Source organism: Rhinolophus hipposideros, assembly GCF_964194185.1.
Source record: "Rhinolophus hipposideros genome assembly, chromosome: 4".
In the NCBI taxonomy this organism is placed as follows: Eukaryota; Metazoa; Chordata; class Mammalia; order Chiroptera; family Rhinolophidae; genus Rhinolophus; species Rhinolophus hipposideros.
This window is the reverse complement of record NC_138050.1, coordinates 3581047-3607898: the sequence shown is the minus strand read 5'-3', so window position 1 is coordinate 3607898 and position 26852 is coordinate 3581047. Positions and strand designations below refer to the sequence as shown.

General features: G+C 40.9%; 1 protein-coding gene across 5 annotated transcripts in view; it reads left to right on the top strand.

Moving 5' to 3' along the window:
* The window catches only part of FRY (FRY microtubule binding protein), a 441344-nt gene that overhangs the window by 214567 nt on the left and 199925 nt on the right, over positions 1–26852 (top strand). For all 5 annotated transcript variants that reach the window (XM_081045758.1, XM_081045755.1, XM_081045754.1 and 2 more), the window contains one exon: positions 13388–13587. In XM_081045758.1, the coding sequence (XP_080901884.1) occupies positions 13468–13587 (120 nt within the window). In that variant the 5' untranslated portion in view covers positions 13388–13467. The remainder of the gene's footprint in view (positions 1–13387; positions 13588–26852) is intronic.

Here is a 26852-nt window from a genome sequence, read left to right as displayed (position 1 = left end):
TTCCCCTGCTGGCTGTAGATGCTGAAAATGTATGTCTGTGTTAGCATATGTATTATATAATGCATGTGCATAACATCTGTACTATACATATATATGTGTATTGCATATATACGCATGTGTATATATTTTGTAACAGAATGCATATTGTAATGTGTATTGTACCTGTGTGTATATTTTATGATATAATGTAAAGTAACAAGAATATATGTAAGATTAGGCTTTCTTTTTATTATTATTTTATTAGTTTCAGTTGTACAAACAATGTAATAGTTAAACATTTACACCCCTCAAAAAGTGATAAACCCCCAAGTCTACTATTCCTTCGACATCATATATGGCTGTTACAATTCCATTAATTATATTCCCTATGCTGTACTCCACATCCCGTGAATGAAAAAAAAATATATATATATATAAAGAGAGAGAGGAAAATATATATATATAGAGAGAGAGAGAGAAAGAGAGAGACATAGACAGCAAAAAAAGTGTATACACATTTTAAGAAAGGAAAAAACTATTAATATATACCAATAACAAAAGATGAATACAATTCATGTTTGACTTCTGCAATTACAAGAGGTGCTCAAAGTGGTTCCCATCAGCGTCCAGACACTTCTGATTACAGAGAACTACTGCTTGAGCAACGTTGACCAAAGTGTTAACATCGCTTAAAATTTATATACATTTTTTTTGGCATAGTGTGTACACACATACACACACACACACACACATAATTACAGTTGACACACAATATTACTCAGCTTCAGCTTCAGGTGTATAGCGCAGTGGTCAGGCATCCACACCGTCCATGAAGTGGTCTCCATAATAAGACGTGCCTGTCTGACACCCTACATGATCTTTACAATGTTATTGATTATATTCCTCATACTGTCTTTTATATCCCTGTGACTATATTGTAACTACTAATTTGTACTTTTTAACCCCTTCACCTTCTCCCCACCCCCTAGACTTTCTTTCAAGCCACTCCCTCATCGTGTTGTCTCCAAGGGGATCCTGGAGGGGAACAGCTAAAACTTTAGTTTCTGACCCTTATTTGTCAAAAATAGGGCAGCTTCTGGCACTGCTCCCTGGTAGCGGTCCCCACACATCCAGTCTTCACTGTCCTCAGGGTCCCTTTAGGCTGGGGCCCTGTGTAAGGTTCCCACTGACACAGCTGCAAAATCTTCTGTTCAAAACCTGTTGTCTTGCCCTGATGCCTGGCTCACAGAGGGTTCTATTAAAATAGCCCAGGAAGCTGGGCTTCTCTTTTGGGTAGGTAGGCCCGAGTCTAATGCTCAGGTAAAATCTTCAAATGACTGCTGTTCCCACAGAGTCTAGAAGCTTTTGATCAGGCCCACCAGTAAGAAACATCTTTCATTATGACAGAGCACACAGTCATACATGTGTATAGACACACATAGAGCCGGAAACAGGCTTCGTGAACCAGTGTTTACCCTCCCTATTTGGGTACCATCACTCTGCCATTTCTCTTCTATGGTTTCCTGTTCTCTTTCATCACAGCCACACTGGTCAGCACCCACCAAATTGGTTTCATGGTCAAGTAATGGGTCACAAGCTGCACTTTGACAAATTGCTATAAAGATTTCATAAGCCAGACATTTTCTCAACACACCACTAGTCAAGTTCTCCACTGAAATAACGTGTGGGCGTCCTTGGTATAGTGTTCTCCTGGCACATTGGTGCTTTGTCAGCATCCTGCTTGGTTGCAGAATGGCTCTGGTAGACTTATGTGAGCCTTGAGTTGCATGTAGGGTTTCTAAGCTGAAGACAATTCGTGGCCTTCTTTGTCTTAATGCTTCTTTATTCCTTAATGCAACAAATTTTTGTTGAGTACTGGATATTAAGCTACAAAGTGAGGCTACAAGAACAAAATGAACTCTTGCCCTTGTCCCAGCTAAGAGCAGTAGAGGAGACACATAGAAAACAAATGTAAGTATGTTATCGTATATCAAGGGACAGCTAGCCCTCTGCAGAGGGTGAGCTGGGTGAAGGGGGTGGAGGCCATCCCAGAGGGAAGTGGTGGCTTGCCCAACAGCCTCTAATAAGATCAAAAGGAAGTGAGCGAGCAAGGCACCACGAAGTGACCTTTCCCCGCTGATATAACTCCCACACCCCCGTTCTCTTCTGCCTGAAAGCCTTCTCTGACTGTACCTAGCATCAATTATTTCCAGGCCTCAGCTTCACTGTCACCAGTCCTGCCCCTCCCTCCACCCCGTGTCTCTCTTAGAGCAGCACTTCCCATTTTGTGGTTATGTTTCTGGGTGTGTTTAGTATATCATGCCTGTCTCCCTGCGTACTGTTGGCAGTGTGAGGACAGGACTCATGCTTGCCCCTCCCTGCCCCCCAGCAGTTGCCACAATTCTTGGAGTACACTGGGACTTTATGAAATATTGACGACTGAATAAATGAACAAATTAATGAATGCTCTCCTGATTTCAGCTGCTCTTCCATTGGCTCTTCAGCCTGACACTGCCCTGTGGCATCTCGGGACTGAATGTACAAAATTCTAAAAATCTTTCAAATTCTCTTTTTCATGTTTATCTTTGTGTTCTGTACAGAACTCTGCAGAGCACCTTATCCACACCGAGGCCTCAATGAAAATGTGTTGTTTAGTGAATTGACGAACTGATCTCACTCCTAGTCTTTTGAGGCAAAAATATTTCTGAAAGGGCTCAAATTGTATTGTAACCCAGGTGTGAAGGAGGCCTGTGTAAATGACGTTCGCCTGCCTTCCTCCGTGCTGTGTGTTGTAAGTGTACATGCTCCCAGACCCACACCATCCAGTCCAGCACGGTTAGTTAATGTGGAAGGATGTAGTTAGACTTGAAATCTTAGTAAACATTCAAATCTGTGTCATCGAACCTGGATTGTCGATGGTGTTCCACTTTATTTTGTAATTGAGGTTCTAAAGTTCCTTCATTGTGGCCATTATAAGATGTAGGAAACTTTATGCAAGTGATCCTTATCTTTTTAAAAAATGTGTTTTATTATGAATTTTTTTAGACAAGCACAAAAGACAAAGACTAGTATAACAGACAATATATTGCAATCACTGAGATTCAACAGATATCAAGATTTCATTACGTTTGCTTCATTTACACCTTTTCCCCTTTGTTAAAGCATTTCGAATCAAACATAGATATCATTTCATTGAACTCCCTGTAGTCAAAGTACATTCTAGAAAATATGGATATTTCCTTATCTACCACAATGCTGTTATCAGACCTAACAAACCTGACCATAATTCTTTGGTATCACCTAATATTCAGTGCATCTTCAAATTACTTCGTCATTTTCTAAATGTCTTTTAATAGTTGGTTTACTCAAATCAAGATGTAAACAAGATCCACACGTTACATTTAGTTGTGTGTCTCCTAAGTCCTCCTACCCATTTTTATCTTTTCCACTGACTTGTAGAAAATAGTGCCATCTTCTATAGAATTGACCTAATTCTGGATTATCTCTTTTGCTTCCTTATGGTGACATTTAACATGTCCCTACATCTCCATTGTTGCTTATAAATGGACTATAGCTCTAATGTTTTGAAAACCTGATGGACATGGCCCTCCCAGCTGCCCTGCCAGGGTCACTTCTGTTCTCGTGCTGGGAGACAGAGAGCCACTCTGTCATTCCCAGAAATTCAGTCCTCAGTGCTTGGGTACAAGGACTCTGACAACACCCTGCCATAGGTAGGAAATTGAGAAAGTTTCTAGTGTCGGGATTCTAAAAAACTTTCTTAAACACTTTGTTATTATAGCATCTCACCAGGAAACATCTTGCGTGTTTTCTTTATTGGGAAAGGGTGACGTGACTGGATTTCAGGTCCATCTGGGTAAGACAAAATCTTCCTTTCTATTCTGATAGGCCCCATCCAGGCTCCCACCTTCTTGTTTTTCCTCGTGGTAGGTGCAGTGGTCTTTAATTTGTATTTTCCCTCAAACGGCCCTTGTATAGCCCATCATATACAACATCAGAGCAACATATAATCCTCCAAATAATCCAAACTCATTGGCCGACCATTCAAGACCTTAATTCGAATGATAAGAAACAAAAACCTACATTTTTATAGGACTTAATGAGTTTAAGTTTTTCATATATTATGCGTTCAATTGTTTCATTCACACATAGACTACGTTGTGGAATTATACAAATTCAGTTCGACAAATATTAAGTAAGCACAATTGTTTAATTAGTTGTGCCAGGCACTGGCCTAAGTGCTTAGGGTAAAGACAAGATGTAGTCCTGTTCTTGAAGACTGTACAGCTCCTTGGTGAAGACAAAGTTTGAACAAACGTGTATGTGCTAAGACAGGGATGTTTGGTGGGGGCGGGGGGCAAGAAGGGGCAGGAGATCCTTGGCAGATGCCTTCACGCACCTGCAATGCTGTTCCCTCTGCTGAGGTTGCCGCTTTCTTCTTTCTCCCTGTCAGAATCCTATCTGTCCTTTAAGACCTGCATCAAGTGCCATATATTCCACAATGTCTGGCTAATCAGTGGCCTGGAACAGATAAGATACCTCTGTCCTTCCCTAGGCCTCGCCCAGGGTTTTGTGCAAAGCAGACTCTCAGTACATACATAATGTTTAAAACAACATGTTGACACGAGTCTTGAGTTCACAGCTTGGAATAAAGACAGACTTTCTCTTGTGTCCACCTGCAGTGTAGGGAGTTGCCAGCCCAGAAAGGTGAGTGGAACCAGAGAAGGGGAAGTATAAGTGAAAGGGTCAGGATTATTTGTCACACTTTCCTCTATAGAGGGGATAGACGATAGAATCTCAATAATTTATCGCAATTCAAGGGAAGGCAAGTGTTAGTTATTAACAGTTGGATTGTGGAAGTTTCTAATAAGTGATTTTGTGTGCGCATTGTCAGTGTATGTTTTTATACAGCCATAGACTACTGGAACTAGGACAACCTGGCTTAGGGTATAAATGTCTAACTATTACATTGTTTTGTACACCTGAAACTAATTTAAAAAAATAGATCAACTCATTTACCTGGTTAAAAAAAAAAAGAAAAAAGATAAGTAAGGAAACCAAAGCCCAGAGGGTACAAATTCTCCCCCAAGGTCATGGAGAACCACACTAGGACTCAGACGTTTTGACTCCCCATTCAATGCTCTATGTTTTGCCTACAAAGCATTAACTTCCTTGGAGTGAATGAAGCCTTTCAGTTTTGCTGTAGGTACATGGAATTAAAAACAATTTTATCAACTGGATTAATGGGTCCCCTCTGCTTTCCCATTATTTACATCAGAGGTGTCAGAGTATGGTCCCCAGCCAGCAGCATTGCCATAACCTGGGGACTGGTTAGAAATGCAAATTATCGAGCACCCCCCAGTCCCACTGAATTTGGAGGGCCCAGTTTTCCAGATGACTCTGATAGGCAATGATTTTAAAGACCACCAATCCATGTTGTAAGTCAGCATATTATTTTGAAACTTGATATAAAAAAAATACAAGGCCTTATCCAATTTATGACACATTTTGAATTAATGGATTTCAATTCCTGAGATTTTGTTGCATAAAATGAGCCACAAGCAGAAGAAAATAAAAAGGAGGAGAAAATGAGAGAAGAAGGAAGAGAGGATGGCCGGCCAGGAACACGTGAATGAGAGCAGTTTGTCAGTTCTGTTGGGGAGGAGAAGGAAGTTGAAATTCAGGATTATCCTGCCTCTAGCAGGTTATTCGATCTCCTTTCAGTGAGAAAGGACCTTGAAATGTCAATGTAACCTCATCTTTCTCTGCTCACAGAGCTTGGCAGACATTCTTTCAGGCTCTGATGGCAGTACCTACTTTGAAAATTGGGGGAAAGTCCATGTAATGGCGTCTTAGCAGATGACAGACAATTAAAAAGGAAGTTACTGAAGCGTTACTGTCATTTCTGTAAGATAAAATGAGGAAATGCCAAGGATGAGAAGGGAAAGGAGGGCAGTGACTTGATGTTGACTTTTCTCTTTATTGAAATCGTTCACTCTGAAGTGTTCAGTCTGGGGAGACCAAAGAGAAAAACGGTTTGGCGAGGCCACAGAGTGAAGTAAACAGAGAGAACTGTGCCTTCGAGTCTACTTGCTTTTTGTGAGGGTAATGTTATATCATCAGTGTATCTAGGAAAGAAGAGTCTCTAGACATTTCTACAGTGTGTCATTAATCAGATTGCCTATATTTTCACGTATCCTCCATTCTTGATGCCTTTTTGTACTTCTAGCCTTTGTCACAGCCCCTCTAATGGCGAGAAGGTGCTCCAACTTACGAGGGCAGACAGCCTGACAGGAGCGACCTCTGTGGCTGGATGTTCTATGAGTCTCTCTAGAAAATAACCAAGTGTACTAATCTGTAGGAAGCCTCATTCTCCAAATCACATTTCTGTTTGATTTTACCAGCCCTTAAGGTCCCCAAACTAGCTTATGCCAAGGGAAAATATGTGGATAAGGAGAACTGACTTTATTCAGTCTTCATCGTAAGTGATTTGGGGGAAGGTGGGGGAGTTTGTTGTTGTTTTTTGGATTTGGGGGGGGGTTGTTTGTTTTTAAGATGTGATCCAGGAAGCTCACAGGATAGGTTATCAAATAGACATGGGTTCAGCTCCTGAGTCAACCACTCTGTGACCTTGGGCAAGTTACTTAACCTCTCTGACCATACGTGGTCTTATCAGTAAGTGGGAGATTGTTTGGCCTTCTAGGATTATTTTTGACGATTAAAGATATAAATTATCCTAGAGATATTGTGTGGACCCTAAAACTTGAAGGAATACCATCTGAGAACAATAGGAACTAAGTGGTGTAAAAGAAAGTGGGTTGTAATCAGTAGAACTGGGAGGAACATTTTACATCGTCAGAATTTTATGGAAATTAAGCAGAACTTAGCATGTCATTGAATTATTTTTCCAAGACAAAAATAATTTCTGAACCTTTTAAACTGTCAGTCTCTTTTTGACCTACTTTAAAATACATCAAATTATCTAGGAACCATCTATCTCTTTGTTAAGAAAAGTTTATCTGTTGCTCAAAGTAATTGTTTCTTCCTATCCCAACATTTTCCATTTCTTAATAATACTTTTCTGAGGAAAAGAATTCTTCCTGTCATACTTGGAGGTTTCCCTCTTTTCACCCTAATCCATTCTGCATAACTTTCATGATTTCTGGTCATTTTGAGTATTTGGGGTACCTTTGAAAATGCCTGTTCTTAACAGCCTCATAGATGTGTCAAGGGACAATTTATTGTTCCATACATACTGTGACATGTTCCCACAGTAGCTGCGTCATCCTGGCTTGCTATGCTTTATGAAAAATTTCTGTAATGCCAGTAAAGTCAATAATGGGAAAAGAGGGATTATGGGGAAAGCATGGTCCTAAATGATGGTGGTTACTAAGGGGTTTGCCCTCAGGAACCTACAAAATGAGTGATGCCCTGACAACGGGGATAAGGAACAACTTATATCCAACTGTGAGCAAAGAAACCTAATAAATTTACTCCTGTGCTGAAAGATAAGGTTACATCGCTCTCTAGAAAGTAAAGTTGTTTCAATAGACCTTCACTTCTAAGAGGAGTACCTACTTGAAACAGTTATCACATATACTCTCCGGGCATTTCAGGGAAAAGAAAACAAAACAACATTTTTAATTTCAAATGCTCCGAGTCCAATTCTGATAATGAGAACATTAGAAGTGTTTTCAAAAGCTGGCCCTGTGCTCATCTGTCTTTGTGAGCAGGTGACAAGCAAGCAGAGATGTCCCTCAGTGAGCCACGTACCTTGAGAAACCGCGTGTGCAATGGGCACTTTCACTCATGACTTTTATGGGGTTAAAGTTCTTGTTTCTAACCGTAATCAACACCGATCTGGGCGGGTCAAAGAGATGCATCAGAAAGGCAGGTCCTGCCTGAAAAAAGCACGTAGGTTTTCTTAGACACCAGAGGCTTTGATCCCTCTCTGCAGCGGTTCCAAACTCTAAGGTCCGAGCACATTTGGGCCGATAAAGACAAGCGGCTTTCCATTCACTCTGTGTAGTTTCCCCTTTTCCTTTTAGAACATGCTGCAATCTGACGTATTGTGAGTGTGTTCAGGGGAGGAGGGGGGGGAGGGAGGGTGAATAGACACATACGAAATCTCTGATTGTACAACCCCACCTCAGTAAACTGTAAACTCCATGAGGGCTGGAACCATCTTTTCTGTTCACTCCTGTCCTCCCCGTGCCTAGAACAGTGCCGGAACTCTGGGCACACCTTAAGTAACTATTGGTACAAATGAATGAGTGAACAAATGAATGATAGTCTGTAATGAGCGATGGTATTAATGCCTCTGAAAGTCGAAATGAGAAACCCCATTGCTTTCATATAACATATATCGCCCCTTATAGCTTCCGGGGCACTTACATGAGGAAAGTCATGATAGCATTTCCTTTCCTTTCAGTGTCATAACAATAAGGTAGCCGAACTGCAAGTTGTGGGTGTTTGTACTGGTGTCATAGTCAGGAGGTTAGCAATCCCTACAAATGTTGGTAACTTAGGGAAATTGTGCTGAAGACCACAGCCAGCTAAGAGCAGCCAGCCTAAAAATTAAGGTATTGATCAATGAAATTGGAAAAAAAATAGTCATGTTCAAAAGACAATCACTTGTAGTCAGAAGTGGATTTAATGAAGAGGTGATAAAAGGGCCATCAGAGCTTAGAGCAGACTTCTTTCAGATTGATTGAGGAATGGGCCCTACTTGATGTAAGAAATAGAGATTCCATGAGAGGGGGGAAACACCAGAAGACATCAAGCAGAAGCAAATAGAATTTGGAATAAAAATAATAAAATAACATCAACAAAACCACTTAAGGCAAAAGAAGACAATGGAGAAAAATTAGAACATGTTTAGTCTAAGATTCAAATATAAAGAGAAAGCAAATTTCAAAAAGATTCAGTAATTAGAGACCTAATTAATATCTGAAAGTGAAGCCCTTCTTCCCAACGCTCCCCTCAGCTCCCCACCCACCTGCAGGAGTGCTGGTTTGAGTGACTTTCTGGGGATATTGGGCTGTTTTGTGGAAATAAAAGGATGAGACGAAGAAAAGGAGAGAGGATAGGGCAGATGGAGCTGAAGCTTAAAAATTCATCACATGTAAGAACTATAAATGGGAGAAGCTTTTCATCCAACAAATGAAATCATTCCTTCAGCGTGTATTTGGGTGGGAGAGACGAGATAACGATGGACTGTCAGGACCCTTTCATTGGAAGGGAGCCCTGTGTCCAGATGCCCGACACGAAGAGGAGGCTGAGCTGCAGGAGCAGCTGGGTGTAGGCAGAGTCCGGGGGAGTCTGTGCCCAGCCCGCTGGATGAGGGCACATGGACCTGGACCCTGAAGTGTGGGCAGACTTGCTTGCCCAGTGGGACAAAAAGCAGGCAAAGCACTCTGGTGGTGAGGAGTCGATTCCAACAGTGGTCTCCCATATTTACCCAGAGCTGGAAATGGGGCCTGAGTGTGTCTGTTACTGAATTGGTGGCTTGATTGTCTGTTTCAATTAAAAATAAGTTTCAGTTAAAAGCCAGATCTAAAGCCAAAGAGATTTAATTCTTGAGAGGTAAATTCTTAGGCATTTCCCCCCTTCCTTTGTACATCAAAGCCATTTTTAGTTTTATCCTTTTGAAAGAGGAAATTTCTATCGTTCTTTCCTCCACCTTCTCAAATACAGCATTATGTATCAGACTCACTTTAACGTTTCCAAGGGATTCAGGGTCATCTCATGAATGTTAATTGTGACCCATGCTGGACAGAGTCATGGATGCCCCCAAGCCTGTGAGAATGTCACATTTTGTGTCCCTGTACTAAATGGCTTTAGGCAACTGCGTTTTTTAGTTCCGGTGACTTTTTAGAGTTATGCCATGTTAGTGCTTCTACCCAGAGATGTTGCACCTTCCTTCCCCTTGTAATTTTCTGCTTGCAGACTATTGTGAACTTAGAAACTAGACAATTGATCTTAATTATGAGGAGAGTAAGAGCAAGGAAGTGCTGGGGGCGGAGGGGGTGAGGAGGGGTCTAATGGGTTTTCCTAATGGCAGCATTCTAATGTTTAGACTAGTATGGACTGTGTGATTCAGTTTTGATTACCAGACATCACGTGTTTCTTGGTTCTTAACTATATTGTCACCAAATAACTGAATTACTGAAAGGTGCCATGTCATATCTTATTTTGAAAACTACCCGGACAAAGGCTAGGATCTGTTATGAAGTAATTGTGGTAGAATGAAGAGGGGTTACTAAAACTTGGGAATGGATCTTGTTCAAGGATGCTTCCCCCATCTGCCCAGCTGATCTGTTTGAAAGCAGTGATGGGCGGGCGCCTTCCCCTTTGATCACTTTCAGTCTAGCACAGGGCCCGCTCAGCTCAGGCAGTTCCAGCTCATGGAACCTGGCCGTACAGACTTCTGTACTCACAAATGTCTGGCTTTGAAGTACAGGTGGATAACGTTTTTTACAACTGCAGTGAATTAGCACTTTAGCCTTTTAAATGGAAGATTTGTCTGAGACATTCTGGTCTCTGGATGTCATCTCCCTGCCTCGAAATGCAGCTCTGCAGGAGGCCTGCCAGACGTCGCTCTTACGGACATTCTCTGAGTAGGTTATAACCTCTAGGCCCCAAGTCTTACAGTTACGGATCTCGTCTTGCAGTTACATGTTACATCGACCTGATTTTCGTCATCTTCTAGAAACAGGGGAAATCCCCTGGAAAACAAAAAATAATAAAAAGTCGTCCTCCACTTAGACTTTCTTGGTTTATTATATTCCAGTCTCCAGTCCTGTGGCACAATGTCCTTGGTACATTAGGAAGACATCTCGTGGAGGTCGTGTGTCCCTCTGTTAGTTTTAGTTGGATGGAAGGCATCCCACTTCCAAAGGGTACCCGCACTCAGAACAGGAGGTAACGCGAAGGGGTGTGGCTAGGACCCCATCTGGGTCACCTGAACATGCCCCTTAGAATAAGTAGGACCCTGATGGAAGCTGATGGGTGCACCATTGAGCTAATGACTTCATTGCAAATTCTGTCCCTTTAGAGACTCTACTACAGCGTCTTCTCATAGAGCTCCCTCCTTATGAAACACTTGAAGACATACAGGAATCAAGTAAGATATCATTTTAGTTAAGGAGATTTATTGGGAATTATCAGTGTGAAGAACTCTGTATCAGATCTGGGAGACTACAGTCTTGTTGGGAAACTTAGGGGATGCATTTAGAAACAACAAAAGAACAAGACAAACAAATGAGAAACAAAAACTCATAGACACAGACAATAGTTAATGGTTACCAGAGGGTAAGGGGGTGGGGGGAGGGAGATGAGGGTAAGGGGGATCAAATATATGGTGATGGAAGGAGAACTGACTCTCGGTGGTGAACACACAATGGCATTTATAGATGATGTAATACAGAATTGTACACCTGAAATCTATGTAATTTTACTAACAATTGTCACCCCAATAAATTAAAAAAAAAAGAAGAAGAAGAAAGAATATACGTGTAGTTTAGTTACAGGGCCAACCCTAGGCAAACCTGCGTTACCAGTGGGTATTTTACTTGCCAACTGTCTATTGCGTCTTCCTTAGGTAGTCTAGGATGTACAGCACCAAAGAATGTGAGTTAAATTTTTAAATCTGGTAATACAAACTTTCCAGTGAGGGCTAGCCTGGTGGAAACCAGACTAGAAGTGGTTCTCAAAAGACAGGAGGCTGCGCTGAGCAGAGGAGACGGAATGGAGCAGCGGAGAGGGGGGAGAAGGCCAGATGACAGCAGGGTGCTCCCACGCCAGCCAGTGCATCAACATGACGGGGGCACGGGTAGAGGCCATGCGTTTGAGGCTTGATGATGATAACTGAGAGCCACTGAAAACGCTGAGCAGCAAAGTGATCTGATTAAAGCCATGCCGAAGAAAGATGAGTTTGGGATGTAAACTGAGTGAGACAAAGGCAGCGAAGGGCTCTAATAATCTGGCCAGAGGGTTCCCAGGGCCTGGACTAGGGTGGACCTAAGGAGAACGGAGAGGAGGTGAAATCATGTACAACGTATTTTATTTTTATAACTGAAAAGGCCACATTCTTAAAGTTTTGTGGTAGTTGAGATATGGGAAGACTCTCCAGGTGTAATGGACCCCTCAACTGTATGGCAGGTTTGTGACCTAGAGAGAAGGGGCATTAGGAAAGAGTAGGAAAAATGAGGGAGAAGCTACAACATACTGTGAGGATATGTTTGTAATCCATGGAATAAATACAATTTTTGCATATCTTCCTCAGAATTTGGCTTAGGATAGAAAGAAGGTAAGAGAAGCCTTGAATTTACTTGTAGTTTTGAGAACAACATTCTGCTTTCAAGGAGAACTCTTTTCCTCCTTTGTTATCAATGGCATATCACCATCCTCTCGACATCCAAACCAGTATCCAAACTGGAAATCTACTTTTTTCTTTACTCTCTTCCTCAATCTCTGTATCTAGTCACCCAAAATGATATATAGTCTTCCTTTTAAATGTCTACTTTGTCATTATCCTGTCCCCAGACATATTCTTACATTCCCTTCGTTCGATAATGATAACTGACCATCTTACAAGCACTTAGGTGGAAAGGGTAGTGCATGTTAGAATTTAACATGTCCAAGTATAGTAAAAAGTAGAGACACACGAAACTTTTATTTATGAATAAAAAACGTATTTTCTGTAACTATCAAAATAGTTGTCTGTTACATTCTGAAAGGAGGCCACTCAGTGGACCTGTTCACACTCTGATCCAAGGAGGGCATCCCAGCTGGCACCAAAGGGTGGTGAGAGCGAAAAGTTAAACCCACACGTTGGATGGCACTGATGGGGCCCTGCCTGAGCCTTTTATCTTTCAACAGAGGCATCCCTTTCAGACCGAGAGCCAGCTGGGCTTCTGAAAATTGGTTCTTGGAAACTTCTGGAGTTGTTTTCCATTATTTATTCCATTTTCCATTATTAAAATGGAGCACAGGAGACAGCTCCTGGCCATTAGGAAAACCAGGACAAGAAATCACTTTTTTTTCCACATACATTTTCTTAGTGTATTTCCTTAGAAAATAAAAAAGAAGCCAAACCATCTTAAATGTTGTAGGATTTATCAGCCGTATTATATACGTACTTGCAAGATAATTTACCTAAAGCAATGTGGTAATAAGAAGTATTTTGAGATCATCAAATATGACATAACAAAATTGATGTATTCAACATAATTAAATTCTGGCAACTCTCCTAAAGAATAAGGTTATGGTACTAAGTGTGGCATATTCTGGAGATGATTCATAGCCTTGTATTTATGGTTTCACACAGACATTCTGAATATTAATGATGTGCTTTTCAGCCAGTAAGAATATCCATTTTGTTTTTCAGCTTCTCCAGTTGGCAACGGTTATATCAAGCCTCCAGTTCCACCTGCGTCAGGCACACAAAGGGAGAAGGGGCCGCCAACCATGTTACCCATCAACGTGGACCCAGACAGCAAACCAGGAGAGTATGTCCTCAAGAGCCTTTTTGTCAACTTCACCACCCAGGCCGAGCGCAAGATTCGCATCATTATGGCAGAACCCCTGGTGAGTGTGCGCCTTGATGCCCGCAGCTTCAGTGGGTCTTTACACAGAGCAGAGGAGATTTACAGCTCTAAGAAAGGAGGGACTGCTTTTCCCTGAATTCCCAGAATTCCCTGAATCATACCATACGTAATTTGTTAAAGATTATAGTTCCCTGATGTAAGAAAAAAAATGTAGGACTTTAAAGCAATCCTCAGCAAATACATTTCAGTAGCACATTTTACTACTATGTTCAGGACTAATAGGCTAATTGAACAATAAGAAGTATTAATCATAGAAAAATTGTGTTCTGTCTCTCTTCTGTTATATATACTTTAGTCAAAGTCTTTTGTCCTGTTTTTAAAGTAAATGAGAAAAAAAATATATAGCATTCTTCAAGTGGCTTCCCGGACTGAGAACATATGGTCTCAGTGATACATTGTCCGAGCACGTTTTTGGTGAGTCGTTCTGAAACACCGCTGTGTGTTCTGAAAATTGGAAGACAAGAATTCTGACTCACCTACCTTTAGGTCCCTTAGATGTCAGTATCTTTCTTTGCAGATGATTCTGCCACAAAATTAAGCATGTGTTTCGGCCATATGTTAATTGTTCCAACCAGTGCTGGATCTCAAAAAGACAGTCAGGAAGTCTGGTTGGTAGGTTCATATGACATGTTGTGTGACCTTGGCCACACACAATAAGAATAAAGGAAAGGAATTCAGAGTGACGCAACTCTTTCTGGGAAGCTGGGCTTTGTACCTACTGTGGGGATACTGGGGCATGCAAAGACAATCTGAGGTTTGTTTCACAGCAGAGCTTAAAATAATTCAATGTAATATTGGTGAGCCCAGACGCAGTCTCTGAAAATATGTAATGGATGATGCTTTATAAGAATCATAACTTAAGGTTTGGGAATCACAATTCAAAACTATTTGTTAAGTGTGTGGTTACCTGAAAGTTACCTACTTTGCATTGTCAAGATTTTATTAGACTGATGGAGGTTATCATTATGAATTCTAATGTCATGGAAAATGGTTCTTGGTCTTGCTGTTTAAATCATTTAAATTATACCTAGTACAGTACCTTTTCCCTATTCTTTCATTTTTTTATGTTTCTACCACTCTTACAACTAATAGTAATAGCTACCGTGTTTCCCCGAAAATAAGCCCCAATTAAGTAAGATCTCAGCCAGACAAACACATTCAGTAGGTTATGACGATGTTCCAGAAGAAGATATGACTATAATTGAATAAATGTAGATTGTTGTATATGAAAAAATAAGACATGCCCTGAAAATAAGCCCTAATGGAGCAAAAATTAATATAAGACCCGGTGTTATTTTCAGGGAAACATGGTAATATTTCTGGAGTACTTACTACGGGCCAGGCACTGTGCTGAACGTACTAGTTCTTTCAGTTCTCACCGTGCTTTTAGTTAGCTGGCATTTACCCTATTTACAGCTGGCGAAAGTTGGCACAGAGAGGGTAAAGTCACAGCCCAAGGTCTCACCATTTTGATTTGAATTCAAGCTGGGAGACTTCAGAGCCCACTTCACACTCTATTGCCAGTCTCCATGGTTTTCATGTAAGGACACCTTCAACTTCTTAAAACAAACTAACACAGGCTGTCCTCTACCAAGTCAGCCACAATTCACGAACCCAAATCCCCATTGCCCACAGCAGTGCTATTTTTGGAAACCTCCGAACTCCTTGAGGGAGGCCAAGGCAGCCCAGACTCCCACCCCTGGAGGGGTAGGAGCCACCTGGGCTCCAGAGGTCATGGGGCAGTTTAAGGAGGGGAGAGTGGTAAGGCACAGGGAGACTCACTGCAGTAGGAATCGCCAAATGACAGAACATCGTGTATCATGGTGAAATGATGATACATTGAGGAGCCAGGAAGTTGTACAAAAGTTAAAAGATGTACTTAGAAGGCCAGGTCCTGATACCTTTTGAGCCAAACCTGTTTCCAGAATAATAGCTTAAATACTGTTAAGAATTTATGAAGTAAAATAATTTGGGTTTAACGTTTTCATCTTTAGTCAGATCGGAATTTGTTTGCATGGTATTTTTCTTGGAATAAATATTATGTCTGAAAACCATGTGCCACAGTATCCTTTTCATTAGAGGTCGATGTTTTTGTTCCTTTCTGTGAGCCAAATGTCCCCAACCACGAAAAATGGAAAAGAAAAAGTGTGCATCCTCTTTATCAGTCAGCCGCCACCGTGGGCCTCAGATGAGCCTGCTAGATGCCAGTGGCCAGGTAGAAGGACTTTATGTTTTTAGCTGAAGAAATGTAGTCCATCCATTTTTAGCATCATTGCTTTTTATAAAAAGACTATTTGTTCCCCTTGTGTTTCTGGCAGAGATGTAAGCTGCCACACCACATCCACTTCTTGTCTGCTGAAAAATGCTTAGTAATTTTTGCACTTATAGTTACTGACTTAGGGGACAATAAATGTGAGTAGATTCTGGGGCTTGTCACCTGATTCTAAAAACGTAAACATGCATTTGATTTTGTTCTGTAGCCATAGCAAGAGGTATTATTTTTGATGTATGTATAGTATGTTCAAAGTGAATTTCGGTAAATGTCCCCTATGATTTCTCATGCTGAGTTAGCTTTATTTAGAAAGACATTGAATCCTTTAAAAGCCTGGTTTACATATAGGCTTGTATCAAATCACAAAATTGTATTTTATATCTTTAATATAATTAAAACTTACATGGGAGTGGCAAGAGTAATTTACAAAAATATAAAAGTATAGCTTTATTATTAATGGGACTATTCAGGGTCTTGTATTTTTCAGTTTTATTTTTTAAAAGACTGAATCCTTCAGAAGTCCATATGAATTAGACTATGTGGGATAAATTACACACAGTATTAAAGTTGTATTTATAAATATCCAGATAGCTAACTTTAATGGAAAAAAATAAAAAGACAAAAATATGTTCTTCCAAAATCAAATTTTAGATTTTTTTTTCTTTGTAAGCATCCTTCCATGCTTCAGCAATATTGTTCTCTGTACCCAAAAGATGCTCAGGTCATATTCATTAATAATTATGAATAGTCAATAATTTTATTCTATTTCTTTTGTTTCATGTAGTCATTTGATAGCATTTGCTCTTGTCCAATTTTACCATTATTTTACTTTTCCCAAGCAAAGTGTTTTAAACAAGCTAAAATGGCTCATCTTTGTCTTTTTTATATTCTTATTTCAAAACAGAAAAAATATAGAAAATAATATAATGAGTGCCTTTCTCTCTTGCCTCATGCTTCTTCCCTTTGGTTTAAATTTTATTCTTCCCAAAGTTTTTGTTGTTCTTCTTCTTCTTTAAGAGTCAGTGGATTGAATATCTATCAGTCTTGTTTATCTAAGATGCTTTATTTCTCCTTTAGTGATAGATAGTTCAGCTGGGAATAGAATTTTAGTTTGACGTTTATTCTCCCTGTAAACTTCTGACAATATATTTCTCTATGTTGCCTCTACTACTGCTGTTTAAAAATCTGTGGTTGATTTGTTATTTGTGGATTATTTATTTTTTTCTCTGCCTGCTTTTATGGTTTTTTTTCTTTGTCTATAGTGTTCTGAAGTTTCACTATTCTGTGTTTGGATGTGGATTTATTTTTATTTTCTTTTTTGAGGTTCTCATACTTCTTGAATTGAAGCTTTATATTCTTCATTAATTATTGGTAATTATTAGCCATTAGGTATTTGAATATTGTCATTCCCTCACTTTCCTACTTCTGTTTTTCTGGCACTCCTATTATATGTGCATTGGACCCTCTCATCCTATATTGCATATATTTTTATATTTCTTTTGTTATTTTTACCTCTTTGTCTCTCACTACTGAATTCTGAGTAATTTTCTCAGGTCTTTATTCAGTTCCTTAATACTCTCTTGAACTAGGTCTAATCTTCTGTTTAACCTGCTCATTGAGAATTCTAATTTTGGTGACTATATTTTTCATTTCTAGAAGTGCTGTTTGGTTCTCTTTTAACATCTATTTAGGTGGTGGATGGTTAGTTATATATTTTTCCTTTATTAAATTTACAATTTCTATTTTATATCTTTGATCTCTTTTAGATTAACCTCAGAATTACTACTGTCTGGGGCTAAACAGTATTAATTTCTCAGCTTGGGATTTCACCTAGGAGGTGACATAAGTGTGAACTCCAGCTCATGTAAGACTTGAGACTGGGTTTCAACTTCTCGGGGAGGATGTTGTTATTGTTGTAGTTTTTACCTAGAAACCAGGCAGGGAGCACTGCAGTATCTTTTCATCTTCCTCTGCCAGTGGATAGATTTTTCCTGAGTCCAGTGTCGTATTTCCAGTGTCCCACTTCTCAAGGCCCACAGCTTTGTTTCCTGTTCCCAAGTGGACAACAACAAAAAAAACATCCAGGGTAATGAGACCAATAGTCCTCCCCCTATGCAGCCTCTGTGTCACCTTATATCTTCTTGCTTTTCATTTCTCTCTTTATTGTGAACTCATTTCTGCATTTAAAATAAAAACCTTAATATTCCAGTAAACATTTCCAAGTGCTTATAGTACGTGAGATTTTGAGTTATCATAGTCCATTGTCCTGCCAAAGTCCTCTGTGGAATTCTTGGTTTGCTTCTCATGCAGATAAGGCCAGGTTGGGTCTTTGCACTGCGAGGCTTATGTGCAAGGTGGGGTGTTCCCAAAATAAATAAAACAGTGAGAGGATTGTTACCAACTCTTCCTCTTCTGATTCTGTCTTATAAATCTTGCCTAAATACAACCGTGTCCCTTTTATTCTCTTGTTCAGCACCTTGATTTTACACTCTTTCACCCTTTTCTTTGCCTACAATCTATCCTCCTTCACCCATGCATTTTTTATGAACCCAGGTTTCAATTTTGTGCCCGCCTGCCATCCTGCACTTATGTACACTTCCTTTTCTTCCTGGACTGCCACTCATCTCTTTATCCTGCCCATCTCTCAAGTCCCAACTCAAATACCTCATCATCTGAAAAGGTTTACTTGATTCCTTCCCTTCTGAATCCATGCAATTATGCAGCAGTGAATATACACACCTGTAAATCTCCACTTTACCTGAATCACCATTCCATTCTCTCAAGCAAAGTATACTGCCTTCATTGAACTAGAGTACTAGAATAGAATAGAATAGAAAATATGAGAATATGTTATAGGTTTTAAGGGTAAATGCTGTCTTATGAAACTTCTAGTTTTATGCATGTATATCAGGCCATATTGTAAAATATTTATTTTTATGGTTGGTGGGGGTGAGGGCATAGGTTTTTTTTTTTAAGTTGAACACACACATACACACACACACACCATGTCCCCATGTGTAGGACCCTATTTTATATATAGTAGACAGTAAATGTTTTTGAATGAATGAGTATATGAATGAATGAATGGATGAGTGGGTAAATGGATGAAAAAATAGTAATATAGTAGCTTAAAAGGAATGTCTTTGTAAAGACCTGTGTGTTTCTGAAGGTCATCTTGCTAACCTCCAAACTGACAACGGATTTTGTTCTGTCCTTCGGATCCCTCTGCATATGAATGCCCTACAATCTGCTGAGTACAAGAAACATTGATTCCCAGCCTTCTGCCATGGGGCATCTAAGGATACCTCATTATTCATTGATGTGGTCACCTGCCCTCCCCCTCACCCTACCAATACGTGAAGAGGAGAGCCAGGCTGATGCTGAGCAGTTGGCCACAGTCTCAGAAAATACGCTGCCATTATCTATGAGTCTCTCTATTTGTACAGCATCTGTCACTGTCGTCACAGGCAATTACCTTTCCAATAAACTCTTTCAAAAACAAGACTTTTCAACTTTTAAAAATTCAGGAGCTCCCATAACCTTGACTTTGTCAATTTAATGGACAAGAAGAGATAAAGCTAAAGACAGAACATCTTCTCCTTCAACCTGATCTGGATTTGAATCCCAAATCAACCTCTTCAGTGTCATGTGGCGTGAGGCCAGCCAGGCAACCTCCCTTTTTGCTCATTTGCAAAATTGGTAACAGAACACAGAGTGACTAGAGGATTAGAGGTGATACATGGAGCTCCTGATGTAATACTTAGCACCTGCTAGGTACTCAGTCATCAGAGTAATCACCCTCATCACTGAAGAGCTGGTATCCACTGACCCAATCTTCCGGTTTATTTCTGGAGGTCAGCCTGGTACTTTCCCTGTCTGTGTTCATTCAAAAGGAATGGAGGCGTGAGCAGGACTGTTGAAGTCACTGGGGCTCTCAGATGGTTGTTCTGAACTCTGCCACGGCAAGGAGAAAGGAACAGCCAACGCTGGCTGAAGCACACCTGGTCAGGATCCTTTTGGGACTTGTGTCTGGGAGGTGACAGAAGCAAACAGAAGTGTACCAGAGAAGACAGCACCCCCACCATCTCAGTGAATCTCCGACGAAACACATGAGGCTTACCCTGCTGGCTGTGAAGTGTGAGTGCCTGGGAAGTAAAACCAGGGGCTTGAAGAGAGTCCACATGGAATGGTTTGAAATCCTTTCTCACAGAGACCGGTAGGAACGCTCGTGCCAGATCAGCTAGGAAGCCAGTACCCAGAATGGGAAAGTCGGTGCTGTTCAGCTGATTAAAGCAAGTTGCAGAAAATTTCAAGAATTTTCTTTTCCCCATTCATATCTTTACATTTATTAAAAACCTCAGAGGGAGAAAAATCTAATTTTCTAAAATTGGTCATCAAACGAATACTTTTCTGTTTAATTGACATAACATTGTGTTAGTTTCAGGCATACAACATAATGATTTGAGACGTGTACATGTTGTGAAATGATCACCACAGTAAGTGTAGTACTATCTGTCACCTCACATAGTTACAATTTTTTTCTTGTGATGAGAACTTTCAAAATTCACTCTCTTAACAACTTTCCACTATACAACATTGTTAACTATAGCCACCTTGCTGTGCATTACATTTCAGGATTTATTTATGTTATGACTGGAAGTTTTACCTTTGTCAGCCCCACGTCTCAGGCTACCTCTTTTGTCTACCCGCCCTCCTACAATTTGCCCAATATACAAGAAACTTGGTTTTTCATCATGGCCTGCCACTAGCTTGTGCTTCAAACAAAGTCACTTAAATGTGGCCCATCATTGTTTTCTGTGAAATGTTAGCAGTCAGGCCGTTTTTGCTCTAACGCATGTAACACATGAGATACACTGTCTGCAAGATGTGGTCCTGCCCACATTCCTGGTGAGCTTCCAGTGGGCACTGTGGTGGGTTTAGCGGGAGGGCTCCACCCTTTCCTGTCTTTTTCATCTCTTTTGGGTGGTTTGGGTTTGGAGTTGGAACACCGCCTGTTGTCATGCCTGTGCTGAGAAGGACTCAGACCTGCTCCATGTGCTCCATCTATGGGAAATGGAAACGATTGGCATGCCTGTAGAAAGGAAGCACCCCTGTTGGTTTCTAGGCTCCGCACACGTGGGGTTTGATAATCCACACGGAGCTCAAACGGCGCTGAAGCACATGGCTGGTGGACAAACTCATGGCCAGGAAATCACTACCACCGCTGTGCCGGCCCCCTGGCCTAGGCTGTCCCCCAGGCCACTCAGCCCCCCAGGGGAATGCTGCCACTGCCTCCCATGTGACGCTGGTCCCCCCAGATGAGAAGAAGAGCCCCTCATGTGCCAGTGATCCTGCCCCCCTGGCCACTGCTGCCACAGGGAAGCCCCAGCTCCAGTTCCTCCCAGTAAGCAAGCCACCGAAGCTCTGCCCCTGTACCTTAGGTCCCACCCAACTCAGTTCTGTAATTTTTCTAGCCAAAGGAGTGCCAGTAGGAAAGAAATCCACACTCAGGCAGACATCAAAGGCAGCACTGAGGCATTTCCTCTGAAGGCCAGTTCGGCTGCAGAGGTGTTGTTGGTTTGGGGTTGTGCCTATAGCGATGCCCTCCAGTAGTTTCCTGGCTGGAAAGCTGTGATGTTTCCAGTCCCTGAGAGAGTCAGTGTAGTGGTGACGCCAGCAGGGCAGTGGCCATGCGGCCCCAGGCTGGGAGCAGATTCTTCCGTTCCACAGATGACCTGGGGCCAGTCTGGTGGCCTGTGGGATCCTCCAGGAAAGGGCACGCTTCCCATGCAGCTGCCATTCCTGCTAGCCGGGCCCTGCCCCCTGCTTGAGCCCTCCTGGGTCAAACACCCCATGTCAGTTGCCATGCATGGTTCTGTTTTTACGTGTACTTGGGCACCCCCCGCCCCAAGTCTCCTTTCATTTGAAATTGGTGAGCATGTGGACAACCAGCTCTGCAGGTTGTCATGGACCCCACCCCCATGGCTATTATTCATGGTGGGCTTTCAGGTTACCTTGGCAATGTATACATTGCTTTTTTGGCTTTTGCTGTACAGTCAGTACTATAAATTTTCTGTTTTCAGTTTTTTTGTACTTTGTAGCATTTTAGATAATGTGTACTGTGTTGTGTAGAGTGAAAAGATTGTGTTGAATCAAGCGAATAAACCTAGGGTTAGGTTTGTGTGTGTGTATGTATATATATGTGTGTGTGTGTGTATATATATATATATACACACATATATGCATGTATACATATAAATGTGTATATCTAGAGAGATGCAGATAATATATATAATATATATACTATATAGTGTATATATACTACATATTATACTATAACAATATAGTATATATATATTTTTCACATATTACGTATATATATAAAATGTATATGCTGTGTGCATCTCTGGGCATGGAAGTCGTGTCTCAGTGAATCCACTGTGGTTTAAGCATCTATTGTCCTTGCAAGGGGCTACATTGGACGTTAAGTTGGGTATTGGGCCAGGAGTTTCGTCTGAATCTAGTCTATCAGCATAAAATGTCAACGGGAAGAAGAAGAAATTCTAACTCACCTGACAAAGACTTAGAAAGCAAGTAATTTATTCTCTACTTGGATTGAACCTGGAAAAAGGCAAATGTGTGTAACTTCAAAAGCAGAAAACATGCCTAACTTCCTTGTCTTTCAGCAGAGCCTGTGACTGAGCAAAAGGGCATTGCTCACTTTCCTCTGATGTTCTGGCTTTAAAAACACTTTTATGATGAAAGGCGACATGAAAATGGAAAGTTTTATTATTGGGGTTGCTTAAGCCTTGAGAGCCCCTACTCACAAAACAGTTCATGACCACACACAAGCGGGGTCTCTCAGATGTTATCCCAGTATTGAACTTGGAGCACAGGTGAGGTGACAGATACGTGTCGCTAACCGTGTTATGCTGGAATGGAGGCGTAACAATAATATAACATGATCTAGCTAGTTTGCTAACATAAAAGAAACAATTAAGGGAATGTCTGTTCTAATATAAGACTGAAAGTAAACTAGAAGTAACACAAAATACTTTCATGGTGTGCAAGAAAATTCTTTAAAGAATCGAGGTTGCCAGTCCCTCTTGCACCACATGCCAGGAACCTGTAATGAGATACATCATGCCTGAAGACCAAGCCTGTGCAAACATCAGGCATAGCCAGCTGGCATCAACATCGAAAGGCTAAGCAATTAGCTAATGACTCCATTACTGCATGCTAATGTTCTAGGTTCAAGCAGTAACGTCTATTGACAAACCTTTATTCCTTGGCCCTGGATCTCAGGATTCCAGCTCCTCCTGGGTGCTGATGTCACGTGGCTGGCAGGAGGACAACTCTCGTTCACCCTGAAGTTGAGCAGGACACGGTGTTATAATAATGATACTGGTGGCCCACCACCAACAAACTGTATATGATGAGTCGTTCTAGTCATTTTAATGAATTTAATTGTGGGTCTAAGGAAGAAAGGCCTTTGGCAAGTGACATACATTCAGCCCAGCTTCTACTTATGATTCTAGACCAAGTCTGATGAGAGGTACCAGACTATGGTCAGGATACAGTCTATTTGTAGTTATAAAAGAGCTTTGTTTTACACTGCTGGCCCATATAGAGATTGGACATTCAGCTATCGTCTTACGTTTCACCACTTCAGAGACCTGAGTTGTCTGAAGACCTATCTAGGTATCAGAAAATATCAGCTCCTTTAATCAGGAAACTTCTTATATTTAAGGAATTGGTGAATTGTGAAATTCTCCTGCAGTAGTTAAACGACAGAATTACTGCCTTTAATTAAGTTTGGATCTTTATGTGGTGGGTCTTCATAAACCGATTATATTGGTCATACTCCCAGGCTGATAGACAACCAGTAACCTCAACCATGTGGCATTTCATGATAACATTCCGCCGTGCCCAAATTTGCAACTTGGTGGTTTTCCTGCACTGTCGTGTATGCCAGTCTTCCTATATGAACCAAACATTGTACGTCTATTGACTAAGGACGTGCAAATGGCAGAAACACCAGCTTATGGGCTCTCTGCACTCTGGATTCAAGTGGGCTTCCAGAAGGACAACCAGCTCCTGTTTTTAGCCAGACTCCTCTTTAAACAGAGGCCCCTCTGGCTTCAACAAGCTCAGTAGAGGGAACGTAAAGAGAATTTAGTTCCCTACTAAGTGTAGACATAGGATCAGAGTCAGGCTGTCCCAAAAGGAGACTGGGAAAGAGCTCCAGTCAGATAAGGAATATTTATATTACACTTGACACAGTACTGGTGTCGGCTCCAAATTATAAATAGATAAGTAACTTTTGAAATAGCTATTGCTTAGCAAAGTAGCTCAGCCGGGCACCCTCTGCTTATTCTTGTAGACATTCACTAAAAATCTGAAAAATCACCCCAACCCAGAAAGAAAACAGTAGTATCAGCAGCTAAAACCAGATAATTGTCGAACAACGGTGTCATTTAGCTGCTGAAGGAGGCAATTTTCCAGGTGATCACAAACTCACTTTTTTTCTGTACACTGTTCAACTTGAGGTTTGATTTCCTTATTTTTGACTATTCCTGGAATCATGTAGATGAAGAGCCTTCTTTTGCAGCTGTTCAATGGGACCTTTTCAGCTGTGAAATGAAATGTAATGCACATGGATAGTAAAGATTCGATTGAACCTTATAGCAAACGAGCCATGTGAAAAGTATCACGAAGGAATAAAAAAAAAGGACCAAAGGGCTTTCTGCTTCAAATGAATGGTATCCAACTCAATTCATCCGTGGGTGAGGCCATCATTTTTATATCCAGTGACTTTATGAGAAGATTATGAAAGTCTCTTCTTTTGGAAAATATAAAACCAGGAGAAGGTGTTCCCTCAAGTGATTTTCAGTCTAGTTCTTTCTGATTACATGCTTCTTTTTACTATTTATAGAAACATAATTTTTAACACAACTAAATGATCATTTGAAAATATATTGTATTTTAAAGTGTTAGAAAATGCCACAAAAAATAACGTTAGTAATACGCCATAAATAAGCCCAAAGTCCGTTCCTACACTCCTTGTGATGTGATGTTGCTGTTTCCACGGGGCATTTCGCATGTGGACATGACTGAAAGTCGTTACTACAGTCTCAGGCAGAAGTAGCCTTCACCGTAGCATTGTAGCAATTCTAACGAGTACAAGGCTTGATTTCCACAGGTCATGCTAACGATACTGAGACATGTTGTGTTAGGTATTTTTTATTGCCGTTTACATACTCGTATATATCTAGTACTCGGTGACTGAAATGATTTGTTAAAATTCAGTATTCCATTGGATGGTATTTCCTGATGCCTTTAGGGATTTCTCCTCAACTCATCACTTGTAATCACATAAGTTGGGGGCAGGTCAGACTGTAACGTTCTAGTAGGCTTTTCCAAGACAATTCAGTTGCCATGCCCAGAAATCAAAGACAATAAAAGAAAGGCAAGTGCTATAATCTGTAAATATTTTTGATTGACCTAAAATGTATGTGTTGCTCTTTTTTGAGATATATTCACATACTGTAACATTACCCCTTTTAAAGGATACAGTTCAGTGCATATTCATAATTGTATAGCCTTCACCCCTGTCTCATTCCAGAAGGTGCCGTTACTAGCACTTTAAAAGACAGAGTAGGTAGGAAGGTTTTGATCTCTTTATTTGTCTAGTATTTACCCTCTGGAACTTTCCTTTTATTTTACCAGAAAACCAAACTTTTTTTTTTTGTCTTCGTTAAAGTAGTGGGATCATTTACATTGTCACTGAGAACTTGTGTTTGGCCACATGAATTTGGGTGTGTAGTGAATAATGCATAATGATCATCATGAAAATGCTGCCTGTGAAATTGCCTCTTTCACCTCATGTAGAAAAACAAAAATTCAAGATATGTATGGACTGTAGAACTTCAGCAGAAATGAAAATGCTCACCTGTGTGTGCTGCCCAAATTCTGGTTGAGGAGTGGAGGCATGCCCCGTCCCTCGGGGTTCTAGCTGCTGGTTCAGGTGGTGGCACTGTGTAACCAAATTCCACCCAAGGCCCTTTTTGCAGAGGTGAGTAAGGTGGTCTTTACCTGAGTGCCAGCTTCTGGCCCGGCACTAACACCCTGAGTGGCATTGCTGGAAAGGCATGTGAAAAGTGTGTATCGCTCGTCCCTTCCCGTCTAAACAGTAACCCATACATACCTAATTGGCCAGTCACAGTGCTCTAATTCCAGAGATTCCCAGCTGTACGTTGGGGTCAGTGTCTTGCCCGTAATATCAGCTCTGTCATTTCAGCCACACCCCCTTCCCAAGATTTGTTGGGATTCCCAGTGGGCAGCATAATATATCATGAGCTTCTCAAGGCAAAACTGCCATGCTTGTGCTCATGGTGGCCTAGCTGTGGCACTCGAGTGGAGCCAGACAGGATGGCCCATCCCCAAAACTACACCATCACTATCGGAATTGCCTCTCCTCCTCCCTTTGGTCTCCAGGAAAAGAAAATCTTTCAGACAGATTAGCAGTTCTTGTTCTCATTCATTCAATGATGAATTTTATTTTAAGCATGACATTCTTAAAGTGTAGTTTTCATACAATAAACTGCAGAGATTTAAAACCTACAGTTTGATGAGTTTTGACAAATTTATACACTGGTGTCCGCACCACCACAGCTCCCAGCAAATTCCTTGTTCCCCTGTGCACCGAGCTCATACTACCACCCAGCCTCAGGCAACTATTGATTAAGTCCTGTTTTCTAGAATTCCGTATCAGTGGATGCCATACAATATGCGTTCTTCATTCATCTTTATTGCTGAGTAGAATTCCATTTAATGTATATACTACAGTGTGTTTATTTAGTCACCTTTCAATGGGAATTTGGGTCAACAAATCATTTGTGAGTACTATTTTAAGTAGAGCAAGACTTCATTTCTACAGATTATGCTAACACTTGTTAATAATGTGTGTTGTA